Consider the following 19,408-nt stretch of genomic DNA (forward strand, 5'->3'; position numbering starts at 1 on the left):
TTATGAGACGTTTTTGCGGTTGCAGTCCCATAATAATAATTGTGTGGACTAGATACCCATTTGAAGTGTTAAATATTAACCGTGATTAGAGAATGCTGTATACCTATTCCATTCAAATTAAAATTTTCATTAATTAGTATGGGATATTGCAAACAACTTATTGTCATATCTTCTGGTTTCACAACATTAGTTGACGTCAAATAAATTACTTAAAAAAAGTTCACTGCCGCTTCTGAAGCGTGTGTGCAGTGCAGAAGATGCAGTAACAAACTGCACTGCAGCATAAAGTCAAATGTAGGCAATAAAGCATATTAAAAAAAAAAGGTTTGATTAATACAAAACTTTATTCTTTCTCATAAACAATAATGAATGTTTATGGCTAGTAAGATTCTTAACATCTAAGATCTTGAAGATATAAATGAATATTGAATTTAATCCAAACTTCGTGTAGTTATTTATTAGCTCTAAAGAGAATTTACAATTAGGTCGTTGTTTACCTAAACATTTTCTCTCAAAAATATAGCTGGATATTCAAATAGTGTTGAAATAGACCATACTGACGAAAAAGTTGCAAAAAATGCTTTCGATATTCAATTAAGTTACAAAAATTATCAGTGACAAAACACCACAATAGAATTAAATTTTTAGAAATGAAGCTTTTCCATCATATTCATACTTAGTCCTATAGTTAATGTTATATACAATGCACGTACTAAATGAAATATCCATATAAAGAATAAGTTATGTACTATTTTAGGCGTACTGAAAAATGAAAATTATGTTATCAAGTGACTTACAAAAAAATATGGAGAAATAAATTGATATCTTATGGATAACTTTGGAGATGTTTAACAAATTGTAAAAAATATAATGCAGGTAAATTTAAAATTGTTGTTGGAAATGCATTTCAAATATAATTATGAGTCGAAACTAGTAAATACACATTATTTGGAATGAAGTTTTTTTTTTTTAACCAATTACCATTAAAATTCTAAATTATTGTTCTTAATTTAACCTCATATTTCATCGATGTTTAACGCCTTCGTCGACGGCGAGAATCTCCATTGTGTCCATTTTCTGTAATAAAAAAGAATATATAACGGTAAGAACGAAAATCTTAAAATTTTATTTATTAACCTAAACATATATATTTCCCTAATTTTCCCGTGGGTTAATAGCGCCTCGCACTTCAAGAGGAAAATAATTGCAATATAGTGATAGGCACAAGCCCATCTCCTATAATATCTAATGTGAGAGAATGTTATGGGATATGCCAAACATGTTTGATACGACAATCGTTTTAGGATCAGTGAAGTTATTGATGCAAAATTAAAATAAAATTAAGAATGTGTGGCACATCTCATTAAATAAGGCAAGATGAGCAATTGTTAAAGAGGTGAGGTTAGCATTGGTTTAACGTAACAAACCTCGTAGGCCATTCACCGCTGGCGATTCCTCTGGCGGTCATTATTGTACCCCACGGAGCCCCCAGCCTGCGCACCGTTCATGCCGCCCATGTCTCCGTACGGTCGGCCGGGCCCCATGCTCTGTTGGCCGTAGCAGTTCATCGCATTTCCGAATCCACTGTCGTCATAGTTTCCATTGATCAAGGGGCCGCGATCATTTCTTTGATTCGTTCTGGGACCGTAGGAGCCGAAAGCCGTGAAGTTGGCGCCTTGCGGGCCGATCGAGTCGGCGGAGGGCGGCAGCATGCGCGGCGCGGGGCTCCCGTGGGGCGCGCCGGGACCGCCAGGACCGCCAGGCGCGGCGCCGTCACCGAGCCCGCGCGCTCGCGGGCGGCGCGCGCGGCCGCCGTCTGCGCCCGAGCCCAGCCCGCCGCCGGCCGCCGCCGCGCTGCCGAGCCCTCCGGCGCGAGGACCGCGTCTCCTGGAATCTGACTCGAGGCCGTCCCCGCTCGAGCCGTGGTGCCCTTGAGTCGCGCTGCCCTCCGAAGGGGGCGGGGGCGGGGGAGGAGGAGGAGGCGCCGACCAGCCGCCCGCCGACATCATCGGTCCGGGAGGGAAGGGCATCATCATGCCGAACTGTTCGGCGCCAGAATAATATTGAGGCATGACGAACCCGCCCTGTCCGTTCATAGGTGGCGGTACACACATATTCATTTGAGGGTTGATAGCCATCAGAGGAGGAATTTGATTGGGTGGAGCGACTTGCTGCTGCATAAATTGCATGTGATTATTATCATTAGTGTCGGGTACTGATTTATTAGGTATATCATTCGAAGGCGGCGTGGTCGGGCCTCTACCGTTCGTTTTGTCGACCGGGGGGAGTTGAGGGCCGACGGGAGTAGGTAGCAGCGGCTTCGGTGTGGGCAGTAAGGCTTGATTTGCGGATGTGGTATCCTTAGCTTCCTTCTTAGGGCTGCACTTGCCTGAACGAGAACGGCTACGGGAGCGGGATCTGGATCGCGAATGGCTTCTAGAAGATCTCGAGGACTTGCTGCGAGACGAGCGAGAGGAGCTGTGTCTGCGGCGACGGCGGTCTCGCGAACGGGAGCGGGAGCGGCGGCGGCGGTCGCGGTCGCGGTCACGGTCGCGGTCGCGGTCGCGGGAGCGGGATCGGGAGCGCGAGCGACCGCGCCCGCCGCGACGGTATCGACCGCCTCGCCCACGGTGACCTGCAAACAATATATTCTGATTTTATCTTCCAAAAGCTGAGCCCAAACTGCTGCGTCCAGAAATTTGAAATGATAGGTTATTTATGTGGCGGAATCCCCACAGAAAGAGGAATAAACAGGGATGTTTCGCTTATTTATTTAGGTATTTTAAGTTATTTGTTGAATAAAAACTTACGTCGGCCACCGCCCCCGCCGCGTTCTGCTAACTCTTGCAATTTAGGGTTGACCACTTGTTTCGCTTCTTTCAATACAGAAACAAGATCGGCTGCTTTAGCCGCATTCGATGGCGTAAAGAATGTATAAGCTGTTCCAGTTTTATTCGTACGTCCTGTTCTTCCAATACGATGGACATAATCTTCTGAATTGCTTGGGTAGTCAAAGTTAATGACGAACTTCACATCATCGACATCTGAAATAAATAAACGAAATTATATTAATCAAAAAATTACATTTATTAGTTCATTACTTATGCCCATATTGATTGGATGGTTACATACCTAAGCCTCTGGCAGCGACATCCGTAGCTACTAGAATTGGCGCCTTGCCACTCCGGAAATCTGAAAGAAATTAAAAAGTTAGTATTGTATTTATGACACTAGTAAGGGCAGGCAAGATACAAAAGAAGTTTTCTTCAGCAAACAATAAGACTTGTCTCCACATATCAGGAATTTGTGACCAAAGTAAAATGATTGAAAGTAGCTAATATAATGTTCTAACAGTACAATTCTGACCGAAAAAATGGGCATCTTCCATCTATCTAGCCTGCGCCTCCTTAAATTACCCCAATAGAAATGCAGAAAAAGTATTTTTTCTTTTACAAACATACTAACAAAATTAATCTTTCCCTGCTATATATTTATTTAAAAAAACCTCCAAATTTCTCACAGCTAAGTTTTTAAGATACAGCTATTTCAGGAATACTTACACTTACAGTCTTTACCTATGATATATAATCTTTTTTGTAACTGTGTCTAGAGGGAAATAGTTCTATCAGAACATTTAGTACTAAATAGTACACCTATGACAAAATCATTTGTAAACACTCCATAAAAAATACTGATATTTCGACAACGTGCATCTAAGTCTGGTATGAATAGATGTCTCATGTTTCTATTGTAGCCTGGTTTATTTCGATAACACAGCACATAGTAAAAAAACAATGCATATGCATAGATTGATATATGCACTTTCGCCATTGCTTGTTATAAAGGTATTGAAATTACTGTACTTGCATGGCGCGTAGTAAGAAAAAATTTTACAATTGCTGTGATTATCCTTTCTTCCTCGATCAATCACACCTCTCTGGAGGTGAGCCCAGTGTGCGCCTTTTAACCATGATTCTGGATAAGTCAAGTCAAGTTTTTATACGAAGCGACTCTGACATCATAACCTTCACAAAGAAACTATATTGGACCATGGTAAAAACCTGTACTAGACAAATTCTTTTAGTCGCCTTTAAGAACATCCATGCTTGTATCTTATAAACTAAGCTGATATTAAGTAAACCTGACTAGAAACAAAAACTGTGTGCCATTAAAACTCATGTTCCCTTGTGTCATCATGGTTAGTATATACACACAAAATCCATGAAGAAATCCTCACTTTACTTTTTAAAATTGCTACACATAATTATCGATACATATTTTTATTTACCTGTTTCAAATTATTAATTACCGTTGGCTCTTTTCAAATTATACGGGAAGGTAGTAGAGAAAGTTGAATGTACTATTTAGTGAAAATTAAGATACCTGGTTTGATTTTTAAATCATCGCCGATATAATATTTATAGGAAAGATTTATAAATATATACAATACAATGGTTAGTATGTTAAGTAGCTATAAACATTGAATGTCAAGAGCAGCCAACCCAAATGCAATAGGATATGGCTATGAAGAGAGAAGACTATGCGTGTGGTTACCGTTATCACAAAAATTATTAAACATTTTATACGAAAAATACTTTTCATCTGGTTTTGTTTTGTATTTATGAACAGTAGACAAGAATCATTAATTTTCTTTTCTTACGGTACCTATTATAATTTTGTATTTTTCATTACCCAATATTTCATTCCACCTCACATAGACTACAAGAATGTGTGATAGCTTTAATTTACATAAACTATTTGAATATTAATGTGCACAAATAGAATTGTATAATAAGGGATAGAGTAGCTATGAGAGGGGAACAATACAGTCATACCTATGCTAAATTATTTTCGAACACAACTTACTAAAACGATTCCGTCGTGAGGATCGTGTAGATAAGGCACATAAAACAATAATTTCGAGAGCAAGGAGGCCGCTCGTCAGCGCGAGAGGCACAAGAGCCTGGGCGGCGCTGCGGCGGGCGAGCGTGAGAAGCGGCTCAGACTGCGGGCGGCGGCGGCCAGTCAGCGGCACCTCGCGCCGCTCCGGGGCCTGCACATGCAGACACCAACTCATTACCGCGGTACGCTACTGACTGTCGCCACACCCGCCTGCTTCTCAGTCCGAGACCGCTTCTCGTCAAAAGCTCGACTTGATCCCCCGAAGCTCACACAAGTCATGTAAAATTTTAAACAATAACATGTGGTAAGTTATCGTACATAAATATGTAGGTATGTATACATATAGAAATATAACTAATAAATCTCAAATTTTAAATAGAAACACTTGCAAGGAAAATTGCACTCACCTTGCAATACCCAGTCACGTTCATTTTGTGATTTATCACCATGAATACAAACAGCTGGCCACCTGAACAAATATAATAGTACTGTAAAACCTCAACAACAGTTTTGTGATTCATCAAAAGCTTTTAGGCAGGATGCAGTGAAGGGTGCAGATAATTACATCTTAGACATGAAATGTAGTAAGTAATAATAACATAGGTTTGGTAAAAATATTAAGAAGACCATTGGAGCAATGGTAAGTATACAAATGGCATAAGGTTAACTAATCCTACTAATATTATAAATGCGAAAGTTTGTGAGTATGTCGGTATGGATGTTTGTTACTCTTTCACGCAAAAAGTAATGAACTGATTACAATGAAAGTTGGTTTGGCTGAAGACTGACCCAGAATAACATATAGGCTTCTTTTTATCCCAGAGTTTCGGGGGTTTGATAGGGTTTCCATGCAGATGAAGTTGCGAGTGGCCTCTATTAGGCAATACTTCTTAATCATGAAAACCACTCCGAAACCCATTTCACCACACTGATGTTTTGATCAAAGGCTCTAACTTACCCGTCACGTTTCATTTTTCTTGTGATGTCATCAACACGCTTCTTTGTTTCTATAAATATTATTGTTTTATTTTCTTTCTCTGCCATAATTTCTTTTAATAATGTGCTTAACTTAGTCTCTTTTTCATACTCCATGCAAACATCAATAATTTGCAAAATATTGTGATTGGCAGCCAATGATAAAGATCCAACATTTATCTGTAGATAATCTTTCAAAAACTCTGATGCAAGACTTTGGACCTCTCTAGGCCATGTCGCGGACCACATGAGGGTCTGCCGATCTGGTCTGATTTGTTCAATAATTTTTCTAATTTGAGGTTCAAAACCCATGTCCAACATTCTGTCTGCCTCATCAAGTACAAGATATGTGGTCCTCTTAAGATTAGTTCTCTCACTTTCCAGAAAATCTAACAGCCGTCCTGGGGTAGCAATCACAATCTCAACTCCAGCATCCAAATCTCTTGCTTGAGGACCCTTTGGAGCTCCACCAAAAAGACATGTGTTGTGTATTTTTGAAGTATTGGCAAACTTATCACAAACTTCCTGAATTTGTTGAGCCAACTCTCTAGTTGGTGCTAACACTAAGGCTATAGGTCCATCACCTCTACTGGATTTAGGTTGATTATTGATGTGCACTATTGCAGGTAAAATATATGATAAAGTTTTGCCAGATCCAGTGGAAGCTATTCCTACCATGTCATGTCCACTTAAAGCTATTGGCCAACCTTGAGCTTGTATAGGCGTAGGTTTAGAAAATCCCATTTTATCAATTTCATCCATGACATAATCTGGAAAACCAGCTTCATCAAATGTTAACGTAGGTTTGGGGATACCACGTCCTTTTAGAGTTATTTCATTTTCGCTTCTCCATGCTTCAACTTCAGAATCAGGTCTGTTCTCAACATCAGTATGTGGTACATAAAAATCTTTCTTGAAAGGTTTCAATCTGCTCATATCCCACTTTGGTTTACGTAAACTAGCTCCGGGATTGCTTCGTCTACCGCCGCCACCATAGCCTCCGCCTCCACTTCCCAAACCATAGCGTGGGCTACGGCTGCGACTTCTGCTTCTACTCCGACTGCGTCGACGATCGCGATCGCGACTACGATCCCTATAAAACATTCAAATAATAAAAATTTTAATACTTAGAAAATTGCAAAACAAATACCTAGCTATATATTTATGTATAAAGGCTACCTGCCGACATATTGCCATGTATTGATTTTCAATTACAGACTACTGGGAGTGATACAAGATAAAGTTGAAGAAGTATTTTTACAGGTAGTCTTTAAAGGTATAGCTTTGCTAAAAGTCCTTCCAAGATTCGGTTCAAACCATTTAAATTTTTGTGCATACGATTTCAACCTTTTCAGGGTTACTTTCACATGGAATATGGAAACAGCCTTACCTTCCACGACCCATAGTGTGTAATAAAATTCACTAAACTGCAATAAATCACTAAGAAATTATCACGTTTCAACAGTTTTGCATCCACGCCAAAGAACAGCCAAAAAAGAATCAAAATCAAAATGGCGTTTTCAAGAACGCGTTGTGGCTGTGTTGCCGTCTTCAAAATAATTTAAGGGCTCTGCTCAATATAATTTTGTTTTGTACTGTGTGTTATAAACGCGTGACAATATTTAAAATAGAATATTAAACTTATCTACAGGTTTATTTTTTAATAATAATAAATTTGAGTGCATTTGACCTAAATCTGCCTTTTGGTAATCAAAATGAGGCAAATTGAGGTTAGGAAAGGTCTTACATTTCTATTAGATTCTGCTTTGGTTCTTCGCATTAAAGCTCGTTTTTCAGTTCAACAATCGCACTACCACAAACGTCAAAAATTACAAGGGAACAAGCTATAAGAGCGCCATCGATGCGATCATCTTTAACCGGCCGGCCCCAAATACAAGATACGAAGATGTTGCAAATCACAATTAAAAACGGTATTCATAAAAAAGGTTAAAAAAAGATTTAGCTGGGTCCCATCAAAAATAATTTTCACCAAAAATTCAATATGAGATTGCTAGGCTAATAATTTAGCGCCGCTCTAATGTTACTGGTAGCGCAAAAGTAAGAGCCATCGGTTTTCATGTCGGAGAATCTGAGTTTGATTCCTAGCAATAAATAATATTATATTTTTACTATTTTCACGGTGTTTGATGTTTATTTACTATTTTACATGGAGTTTCTGCCCCTGTAACATGGAACACACGAAGACGTTTTTATCGCGCGAAAAAAAACTATCGCTGTCCCATTTACATCATTATAAAAAGCGAAACAGCGATAGTTTATTTATCGCGCGATGCACACACATCTGAGCCTTTTGTCTTGCCTATGCCACAACGTCCATGGTGCCTGCCTGCTGATTAATTTTTTAAGGCGACAACACTAGGCGGAATCCATTTTCTTCGTTGTTGTGACATTTTTGTATCGCTGTTCTAAAAAGATTTTTGTGAATAATTAAGATTCAGCCTTGAAATTCGAGAATTTAGTGATGACTGACTTTATAAACATTTACTGTTGAAGACATATTTCGTATGCGAACCGGAAAGAAATCAACAATGGGTTGAATAAGTGATTGCTATCGGCATACATTCATTATCAATTTTGGTTTCATGGTTTTTTGTTTTCATATTACATATAACGATGGAACTGGATGTATCGCCAGCTGCAGACATGGAAAACAACATTGATTATTCAGACAATTCATCGGATAGTAAATACGTACCTTGTAACAATAATGAACAATCGTACTCTGTCATTCGAATTCCAGAAGATGAAGGAAAATCAAGTAAACACTCTAGGAAACAATCGAAAAGACGAAAAAAGAGTTCGAACCACACTAGACCTCTTCCGAGGATAATTGTGAAGCCGCTACCTCCGCCACCACCCCCAGAAACTCGGGAGTGGACAGCAGCGACATCATGCTCGGAGACAACTTCTATACCGTCTACCATGCGGGAGGTGTTAGCCAGTATTCCAGGATTTTGTCTGAAACCTAGAAAAAGAAGTGGAAAGAAGCTATCTACTGCAGCTCAACTTCAACAAACTAGAGAAGGGTGTATTGATTTAGAAACACCTGATTCAATTTTAGTTAATACAAATATTAGAGCTTTATTAAATAAACACACCTTTTCACTTCTTCCACCTTTGTATCAGTACAAACTTGGACAGTTATTGCCAAATGTGGATAGATTGAGTCCATCCGGACGATTAAACTCATCTAGTCTTAACAATGAATTCTTTGCTAGAGCTTGTTTGGAGTGGCAGGACTGCCTCTCGGGCGGAGAATTCACTCCTGAAAATCAACAAAAAATGAAGACTGAAGCTGAAAAAGAGAAAAGTAAAATTGACCCATGGAAATTAAAACACTTTGAACCAATTTGGGGAGAGAAGTCACGAAGAGATAAATCCTCAATAAATCTTAACTCTGAAAGGCCATCTTTGAAAACAACTATAAAGTTAAGACCTACAGCATCTATTACAAGTAGCAGTACAGTACCAAAAATTAAGAAAAGCAAATCATCCAGCAATAGCAAAAGAATGCGGTCTGTTGGTGCTGTCACAAGATCTTCTTCCAAAGCTGATGAGGTGCCAGATGAGGCAATGGCTAATAAGTCATCAGCTCCATTGCCAGACTTGCTGCCTATCAAACATGTCAAAAGTCAAGGGTATGTAGATTGCCAGGTGGACTTTAGTTTTTCAGACTCATCATCAACTCAGAGAATGGATGATTCAGTTTCATCAACACCAGTTGATCCTCTCTTGTTGCCTGATGGAGAATCAGACAGGAATGATGTGAAACAAGAGCTCGATTTAAGTGTGGTAACCATTGAGGAATCTAGTATTTCAAAAGACTGTGAAGAGGACAAAGCAACAGATTCTGATAGCAATTTCCCTGAAAGTTCCAAAAGAATGAGTGATGACAATGATGATTATGTTGCTTGTGCTAAGAGAATAAGGTATGAAGATGAATATGAGTTAGACAATGCAAGATTTGTACCGCACAATGTTGTTGTTGAAACAGGTGGTCCTGAAAGTAATTGCTCAGATGTTGAAGTTAATTATGCAAATGGACATCTCCAGTCCAATGATGAACTGCACTTATATCCTGGCCAAGATTCTGGGGATACAAACAGTGAAGACAGTAAAGCCTATGATTATGATGAACAGAGTGTTTCTTCTATGTCTAGTTTAAAGATTGAGGCCAATGTGAATATAGCGACAACTTCAGAAACACAAGGTCATGAAAAATTAGAGAACATGGATATTGCCAAAGATGAAATTAAAAGTTCTCCTGTCAATGTACATCAGGAAGAGTTTACAGAGTCTAAGGAAATTGTAGAAACAAAATCAACAACAAAAGATTCTAATGTTTTAGAACAGTTCAAAAAGCCACTTGATGATAATGTGACCTGTGAGATAATTGAAATAGTTCCAGAAAGTCCTCAAGTTTCACAAACTGCAAGCCATGCAGAAGACAAAAATGAAGGTGTGATTTCTGAGAAACCTGATGAGATTAACAGGCCATGTGAAAATATTGAAAATTATTATGATGAGCATTTTAAAGATGCTGAATCTTTTATTTTAGAAACAGGTGGCCTGTCTATTCTACCTACACGTAAGTATTGGTTCACAAAGTTTAATGTTCTAAGGTTGGATTGGTCATAAAATAATAAATAACTATATAATTAAATAATAATTATTAAATTATTATTACAGAAGGAGAAGATATTAAGTATACACCACATCCAAATTTGATGGAACTATCATCATATATGAGTGAAACTAGTGAGTATGCATGTATGGTCTTATTTAAATTATCCCTAATAAATTTTTATTAAGCCAACAGAGGGTAGGTGAAAAGTATTTGTAAATTTTGTAGGAAATGTTACTAGTGAGATAATTGCAATAGTTTTAAAAGTCTAGTATAACCCACATTATTCGTTTTTTTTTTTTATAGTAATTGGCTATTGTGAGATATTTTAATATGATTATTTGTAATTGCAGATGTAACTGCAGTAGTAACAATGCCAATGACGCAAAACTCCTCAATCCCTATGATGGAGGTTACTAACACATCAGTGAGTACTCATTTACAGTTTCGTTAATGAAAGGCTAAATAATTATTAAGTATGATATATTCTACCTAATGTATATCTTCACCTGTAAGATAAAAATTTCAAAATTAATAGAGGTTTAATATTAATATTTAAATTATAAAACTGGTTTTCTTTCTTTTACAATTGATTGTGAATTCTTGAGAAAAGAAGTCTAGATTTGTATCATTAATCAAGTGTAAATATTAGCATTAATATAAGTAGTAAAGTAAGAATAAAAAGAATTTGTGTAATAACATAACTTTTTGTATATTACAGATAGTCTCTTATCCTGACGACCAGATGCAGGACCCAGCAAAACCTAAGAACTCATCAGTGCCATGGAAAAATGAAAATGATTGGTCCAACAATGAAAATATAATGTCCTTACATACATTTTCAAATGCTAATTCGGACAGCACTAAGTATGTGAGTGAAGACTCGAAAACTAGTATGGACGATGTAAATATGAATGACGAAAATTGTATGTACAAGGAAGACAGGGATGCTAATTTCAACATGGAATCATCAAACTCGTCTGAAAGTTGCCAGTCCATGAAAGATGCTTCAATAAAATTAGAAATTGATACACCTACAAGTTTGGTATCAACTTCTAGTGTAAGCAACCCTCCCGTAAACTCTACTACTATGGCATTAAGTGCAAGGCAGACAGGGAAGAAATCTAAGTCTGGAAAAGAATCTTCTAGGTAAGCCTTTGTTATATTATGCTGAGCACTATCTTTATTTTGCTTCAATATGAAATTATCCAATTCACATACTCTGTATTCAGTTACTTTGCTAATACTGCTACTTCTGGGGATTCAAGATTGGGTTTTTGTATACATTTTTTGATATATTGAGTTCTCTAATGACTGGGAAGCCAAATTAAGATTACTGCTTTTAGTATTTAGTGAATCAATACGACTTTCAGGAGCCGAAGCTCAAACAAGGTTCCCCCCGGCGCGGTGAACCTCGAGCGCAGCTATCAGATCTGCCAGGCGGTGATCCAGAACAGCCCGAACCGGGACGCGCTGCGCGGGCAGCTGCGGCCGCCGCCCGCGCTGCTGACGCGGCCGCGGGGCAGCCGCGCGCCCGCGCCCGCGCCGCCCGTGCTGCTGCGGCAGCTGCCAGTGTCGGTCGTGCCTCACAACGAGGTTTGCTACTGGTTAATTCATGATAAGCATCGCTTGACGTACCCTAGGCTTGGTTCTGGTCTAGCTTATAGGTTGTAGATTTTGGGAGACAATATTTTTAAGGATTATCACTTCGAACTAGTGTCCGACCGAAGCTTCGGCTTCGGCTTCGGCTTCGGCCACCTTCGGCCAAAAAATCCACCTTCGGCGAAACATTCGGCTTCGGCCCAAAATCCGGCCGAAGCCGAAGGTTTCGCCGAAGGTCCGAGCGACCGTCGAGATTGAACGAACTGTTACGAAAGACATGAGGCGGCGGGGAGTCACTGTCAAAATATCACATTGCTGATTGCATGCATCAAAACAAGTCCGTACGTGTATTTAAACGAGTGTTTTTGTAAGAAATCAAATCATTATTTTTACCAGTAGGTAAATCACAAACTTTTATCTATACATATAATAAAACAGTAAAAATATTTTGTCTGTACATTTAGTATTTTCGACTGAAATGGATAGAGGGACACTTAGAATGAATAATAGAAAGCAAAAATATTTTTTTTTAATTTCTTGTCTGTCTGTCTGTATGTATGATCACGATTATCTCCGAAAGTACTAAACCGATTTACTTCAAACTTTCACCAATTGCTTTGTTTTAACTCAGAATAACATTTAAAGTTAGTTTCATCAAAATCGGTTCACAAAAAAAAAAGTTATCGACATTTGAATGAACTCAAGGCATCAGTATGCCGGCAAATAAGTTACGAAATTAAAAATTCAAAGTCATTTATCATTATACGACGGCATTATACCTATAATATTCAAGTCTGTTGGCTCTGTCTACCCCGCAAGGGATAAAGACGTGACCATATGTATGTAGTCTACTTTAATTTCGACACCAACGCAACGGCCAACGGCTTCGATGGTCCAGTGGTTAGCCCGTGAGACTGTGAAGTTGGCGGTCCAAGTTCGAATCCCAACAATTACAAGATATTTTTTATTATTAAAAATATATTTTTTTTGTATTGTTTGAGTATTTTATGTAAAAAAACTGAAAATCAAAATACTACATATAATAAAACGGTAAAAATATTTTTTCTGTACATTTAATATTTTGACTGAAACGGATAGAGAATTTTTTTTTTACTTTTTTTGTCTGTCAGTATCTGACTGTATGATTAAAATTCAACTCGAAATTTACGCGGACGAAGTCGCGGGCAACAGCTAGTTTATCTCTTAACCAACCACCTCTATGATATATCATCAACTTCTATATGAGACAGTCAATATATAAACCTTCAATATTGAGGTTTTGAAATGATTTTAATATTAATTGTAGCTTGTAGACAATATTGAACAAAATTAATTACTGAGTGCTGAGAGAATATAAACCTTCGGCTTCGGCTTCGGCTTCGGCCGAAGGTTGTGGCGATAGCCGATTAATCGGCTTCGGCTTCGGCTTCGGCCAAAAATAGACCTTCGGTCGGACACTACTTCGAACACTATCAAAACGTTTGGCAATAGCAGATGGTATAATTGTTATTTTTTTGGTCAAATTAGACAACATGGTTCGTCACCAATTGCGTTTGGCAATAGCCATTTAACTTTATTTTTATTACTACTGGACCTCATTCTAATCTTAAAAGATGTTGTAGATTATTTTTTGTTCGTTTCTTTTCAGATTAATGAAAATAGATCAAACAACGTTGGTCAGTATATACTAGTGCAAAGAACGCCGAATGTAGCGCCACGGGCATCAAGTGCGCCTCCTTCAAACCAAAATTCTAATGTAGTAAGTGTGCTTTTGAAAAAGTATACTATGAAATACAATCTGCATGCCTTTTGTGTGAATTTGAACAAATGGAGCATGGTCTGAAAAGTGATGCTTCCACCGCTCGAATCAGCCTCAATAATTTTTAAAGGCTGCAAAGAACCAGGCCCAATATTAATATTTGTCTATATACTATCTTCCATACTTATATTATAAATGTGTGTTTGTTTGTAAGGCTTCCACGTCAAAACTGAAATTTCCTTACATATAATATGGACAAAGGACACACACATATATTGTAATAAATACACAGACTTTAACAAACAACCGTCATATATCAATACGTCGTCATACAACTTCATACTTCACATGGCGGCCCTGCCAGGATTAGGGACACGAAAAAAGTATCGATACTTTGTGGTATCGAGTATCTTACCTTTCGATACAGATACTTTTGTACTCGATACTTTGCATTCGATACTTTTACTCAATGAGTACTTTTCAACAAGTATCGTATCGAATAAATATCAGAAATTACCCACTTAAAACTTGCGACTTTACGGTTACGGCCATGCATGTTTATGGCAACGCCATCTAGTCCATTCGTTCTGAACCATCTAACCTAAAACATTAAAATTCGTTCCTTCCGTGAGTGACCGCTCACCTTCGATTTTTTGCCGAAACGATTTTCACAGAGCAAACATGAAACTTATACTTTTTCTACTATTCACCCCAGAAAAGAAGACAAAAGGGACTAAATCCATACAGCCATGTGTGTCGTGTTTATAAAATAAATCAATGACGCAAAACGAAGTTTGCGCGGGGAGCTAGTTATTGCAAATAAAATAGTGTGCCAAAACCTTTTATTTTTATTTACTGGCTGATATTGATGTTCTGACGCGTTTCTGGTCATTTTCATAAGGCTCCAAGAAAAGTACTCGATACTTTGAAGTATCGATACTTTTGTTTCGATACATTTATGAGTACGATACTTTACATTCGATATTACTCATGAGTACAGTATCGATACTTTCTATTCGATACCGTGTCCCTAGCCAGGATACATCTTTATTTAAAAGAGAGCAGAGTGTTAAACAAATTAGCCAGATCCATACTTCACATTTATTCATTGTTCTTGAAGCATATCGTTTTGGTTGGAGTTGACGATGTATCTTATCGGATTTATGTTATTTTCAGAGTGTAGCCAGATGTCGCAGCGTGGGCGCCGACGACGCCTGCGTGTGCAACCTGCGCGCCATGATCCTGTGCAAGAAGTGCGGCGCCTTCTGCCACGACGACTGCATCGGCTCGGCCGAGCTGTGTCTCACGTGCCTCATACGCTGACACCTCGCCGGTCTCCGCGAGCGACGCCTCACTCTGTGGGTATACGTAGTAACGTAGTAGTGTACTCAATACACAAGTAATGAGCTCAAAATGTACGCGATATCCAAAATTGTTGATACTGCTTGCTAATACATAATCTGACATCTTGCCTGTCACCGCGAACAACGCCTCACTTTGTGGGTATCAAATTTGGTACTGCTTTCTTGTACGAGGTTAATTTTTAATAAGTATATTCAGGATGGGTTCAGTCAGTAAAGAGAATCCGATAAAAGCATTCTTCGCAATAAGGTGTCAAAAGTTTTTCCCCTTATTTTATCATGATTTCGACCTTGGTTTCTATCGAAATTAGAGTCACAAATTAGATCATAGAGGTTATAGCTTGTCTGTTCATGGAAATCCGTGGTCAAAATGTGACTACCCTTGAGCCTATATGTTAGGTTTAACGAATATACATACGCGGCAATTTTGTATTCATAGAAGCGAGTGTATGGGTAACGTATTCTCGTCAGTTTTCACAGTGGCAATATCAGTGTTTTTGTGGATTGATTCTGGACTGTTCGGACAATGGGTTGATAGAAATGGTGGTGCTATCTGTATGAATAACTCGGGAAAAGAACGCGTGTATATCTTATCATATGTCTGTAGAAGGCTTTAGAACATAAAGCGATATTAAAGGGGTATTTATAAGATAATATTTAAGTATAGTATTGTAAATATAAGTTATGAGACGTGATGCGACTTAATTTAGCGTTTGTGTTGAAACTATTTGATTTAGTTGCTTGAACAACAGGGGAAGTATTCAAACGAGATTGAATAAACATATTTATTGCTCTGGGCAGATTTTTTTTCACTGTCATTTTTCTATAAAAATGTCTCTAATCAGCTATTTCGACAGTATGTACTTTAAATTTCATGTATTAATGCTATCTAGTCTGGAAATAATTCTGGCAATACTTAATATTCCATAGTTAAATATTACGAACCAGTTTCTCAATTATATTTTACTTTAAAATATGTGTTTTACACTGTGTTCATTGGTTTAGATAAACAGAAATTTAAAAGACTTCTATTCTAATTGTATTCACAACGTCAAGCTCATTTTTTCTGCTTAGCTGACAGTTAATTTGCAGATTAGCGGTTATACGAAATTTAAATTGCATTTTAAAATGGGTTGTAGTCAAAGTTCTTTTTTCTTATATTGAAATGCCTACCTAAAATTTGTTTACTCTGATTATATACAAATTAAACATGAAAATTACGACGATGTGAAGATTATTATCATAATTTGTTATGGGAATCTAGGCTGATTTCTTGAGCTTTGACTACAATATAATTTAAGATAACTGTGATTATTTATTGTTCCACTATTTCACGTAAATTGAAACAATTCATATCTTACCTAATTTTAGTACTTCTATATTATGGCAAATAATTTTTATGTTTTGTTACTATTAAGAGTAAGTACATGCAAGTAAGTTTAAGTATTTTGAATAAATCGAATTGCCATCATATTTTCATCACATTAAAATTAATTCTAATGTTATATTTTTTTATAATTTTGTAAGTATTTTTATGCACTTAAGAGTCTAGGTGATATATCCTAGTTTGTTAACAATTTAAATGATAATGCGCTAACTTTGCTAGATTTTAGCATCCATCATCTCATGTTTAATTACGATTGTTCTAACTATTTAATATTTGTTTACACAGTGAAAGTTCGCACTGCACCCTTCTAACAATGTTTGAAAGACCGCTTGCCCATGCTGTCAACAGATTATAGTTAATAATAATTTTACATAAAACAATATTAATTTCATAATGTTGACTCATATATTATTCACTTATTTTGGAGTGCTTGTCACTACATTTTCCCATCTATTTATATTTAAGAATTAGCATATGTATGTACAGATATTTATTTATACGAGAAGGCTGAAGGATGAAACATCTGGTGGGAAGTAATTTATTAGTAATTCAAGACACTTGATAGATCGTAGTATAGATAAACACTTGTTATAACTAAGTTTTCATTATGGCGTGTACACTAATACGACACTAAGTTATGCAATATACATATTTATAGTTGTCTATAATATTTTTGTAAGAACCTTTTACAAAATGAGAAAAAGCTTTTGCTAATTATAAGTCACCATTGTAATATTGGAATTCCAAACGATATAATCTCTTCTGATCTCTCATTTTACGTAAATCTGTATCGCATAAGGTCCTCCTAGCTCATATTGTAAGTAGTTTATTATGTTACAATAAATTATAACGAAGATAACTGATTATCAAAAAATAACCTACATATATACAGGGCGTTACTGTTGAAATTACAAGTTAGAAATCGTGTGGCCGTTGTCTGATTATTGTCTAGACTTAGTATAATAATTTTCTAGATGACTGATGTTTACTTGGACAGTGACGGCACGATATCTTTTAAATATTTTGCCAATAGAGATTAGCCCCACCTCCATATGTCTACTACGCCCATCGCCTAGTTTACATAGTATTGCCTTACACGATTGTTTACAGAAACTGTAATTATAATTACACATAGAATAGGGTTTTAAAGTTAATAACACAAGTTGCTCACTCTATTTGAATGACAAATATACATCTATAGATATATGTAAGTATAATATCACAATTATAAATACTTGTTATAGAGTATTGTAGATACTCGTGGCTGAATAAAAATATTAGATTATTTACATTATTTCAAGATAAGACCTGGTGTAATTTACAAATCCGGGTTTATTTTACTATATATCCATTGCCTTTCAATATGTTTTAAATTCATTATAATTACCTGTATTAAAATAAATATGTATAAATGGATATATGAAAAACCTCATGACAGCAATGTGTTGAATAGATAAAGGTATGTTTGAAGGGCTAGTAGGATGCTTAAAAATATATATTTTATTAATGATAATAACTAAGATTCAGTCCCTTGATTAAACAAAACAAATCCATTGGCCATTGAAGCACACCTTCGTTTCATTACAGTGGGGCTATTCACGAAGTTCGATAAGGCTTTGAGGCAAAGTCTCATCAAGACTCCGTTAGAACTCTGAGAGAGATAAAATTCCATTAACAAAATTTGTGAATGGCCAACAGGTCTTATTTTAAATATAAACTGTAAAGTAGCTATTCAGAGTGCAGAGTAAGATTTCTATTGACTATAGAAATCTACCTAGTATAAGATTTTCTTGCTCTTCAGAGCCCCTTCACATTGGAGTTCTTTCAACATAAGCGGATGAATTTGTAGCGCAAACGACGCGGCAACACAATGCACGTGTAAAGTCAACCGCACATAAAGTTACCATGCGTGAAACTCTATGACGCGTTAATAGAGACGAACTTGCAGTAGATGTGAGTAGGTTGATGTAGATACCTTTGACTGTACCAGCCATTGATCAATCAAAGTTTTTAATTCTATTTAATATGACCTGTGTAAATACAATGATCCATCACAATGTTCCATCTCTTTTCAAATCTGAGGTAAACCAAGAAGTTAGAGAGAGAGGGGGAAGATGATGAGATGAGAAGATGCCTTGTTCTTTAATTATGTTAAAGTTTGTGAATAAGCCTCCTGCAAATTGTAGAGTAAATAAACGGTTTCGTGACGTCTTTACTGAAAAAAACAAGTGTGAAGGGAACTGTATACCTACGTACGTACCAATATGCAATAATGAAAAAAAAAATAGTGAATTTCAATTCCAAATTTATTTGTTATATTATATATGTATTTACCAACGATTTCATAGACTGCTCTTTTTATTTAAAATTTATAAAACAACGTTTTTGCGAAATATTATGTCCAAACAGATTATTCGCTAATTGTTATTTATTGGTAATTAGTTATTTTAGGCACGTGAACATTTTTCTCTAATAAAATTATGTTCTTCTTATTTTGTATTTTATTTATAGGATAAATAACTATATCCCCAGAGATTCAACGTTTTTATCGTTTATTAAAAATTTTATCGTTAGGTTTACTTCCTCCTGGCTTTAAGCCCCGGTTGCATCCTCACCCCTTTGGAGAGAAGCCTAGGTAAACCTAACCCGTATTGGGTCGATCATGCTTGTACACATCCAGTTGCCTGAGTGTGCAGGTCCGTACGATGTTTTACTTCACCGTAAGAGCATCAGTTAGTATTCAAACTAATGTACATAACTTTTGAAAATAGTCATTG

General features: G+C 36.9%; 2 protein-coding genes across 3 annotated transcripts; one reads left to right on the forward strand and one right to left on the reverse strand.

The window, feature by feature from the left end:
• Positions 1-325: 325 nt before the first annotated feature.
• LOC106143161 (uncharacterized) lies at positions 326-7,500 on the reverse strand. The gene is made up of 7 exons (XM_013345177.2): positions 7,268-7,500; positions 5,861-6,970; positions 5,310-5,371; positions 3,133-3,192; positions 2,811-3,044; positions 1,428-2,635; positions 326-1,077 (listed from the first exon to the last, which is right to left on the reverse strand). Exons 1-6 carry the CDS (start codon positions 7,279-7,281, stop codon positions 1,440-1,442), a joined length of 2,676 nt encoding a protein of 891 aa, XP_013200631.1. The 5' UTR covers positions 7,282-7,500; the 3' UTR covers positions 326-1,077; positions 1,428-1,439.
• A 722-nt stretch (positions 7,501-8,222) lies between these two features.
• On the forward strand, positions 8,223-19,123 carry LOC106143171 (polycomb protein Asx). Of its 2 annotated transcripts, XM_060954296.1 has the most exons (7): positions 8,224-10,486; positions 10,588-10,656; positions 10,876-10,949; positions 11,244-11,671; positions 11,896-12,118; positions 13,773-13,883; positions 15,060-19,123. In XM_060954296.1, exons 1-7 carry the CDS (start codon positions 8,512-8,514, stop codon positions 15,204-15,206), a joined length of 3,027 nt encoding a protein of 1,008 aa, XP_060810279.1. In that variant the 5' UTR covers positions 8,224-8,511; the 3' UTR covers positions 15,207-19,123. The 2 variants fall into 2 exon arrangements, with proteins under 2 accessions (XP_060810285.1, XP_060810279.1); XM_060954302.1 differs by lacking the exon at positions 10,588-10,656 and having other exon boundaries at positions 8,223-10,486.
• Positions 19,124-19,408: the final 285 nt, after the last annotated feature.

The sequence above is a fragment of the Amyelois transitella genome, chromosome 2 (assembly GCF_032362555.1).
Source record: "Amyelois transitella isolate CPQ chromosome 2, ilAmyTran1.1, whole genome shotgun sequence".
Taxonomy (NCBI): Eukaryota; Metazoa; Arthropoda; class Insecta; order Lepidoptera; family Pyralidae; genus Amyelois; species Amyelois transitella.

Coding starts and splice junctions, on each gene's coding strand:
- LOC106143161 (XM_013345177.2), bottom strand. Junction 3,045..3,132: donor TGTCGCTGCCAGAGGCTTAG/GTATGTAACCAT, acceptor TATTTATTTCAG/ATGTCGATGATGTGAAGTTC. Junction 2,636..2,810: donor CGGCGGGGGCGGTGGCCGAC/GTAAGTTTTTAT, acceptor TATTGTTTGCAG/GTCACCGTGGGCGAGGCGGT.
- LOC106143171 (XM_060954296.1), top strand. CDS start 8,512: ATGGAACTGGATGTATCGCCAGCTGCAGACATGGAAAACAACATTGAT. Junction 10,950..11,243: donor TGGAGGTTACTAACACATCA/GTGAGTACTCAT, acceptor TGTATATTACAG/ATAGTCTCTTATCCTGACGA. Junction 13,884..15,059: donor CAAACCAAAATTCTAATGTA/GTAAGTGTGCTT, acceptor TGTTATTTTCAG/AGTGTAGCCAGATGTCGCAG.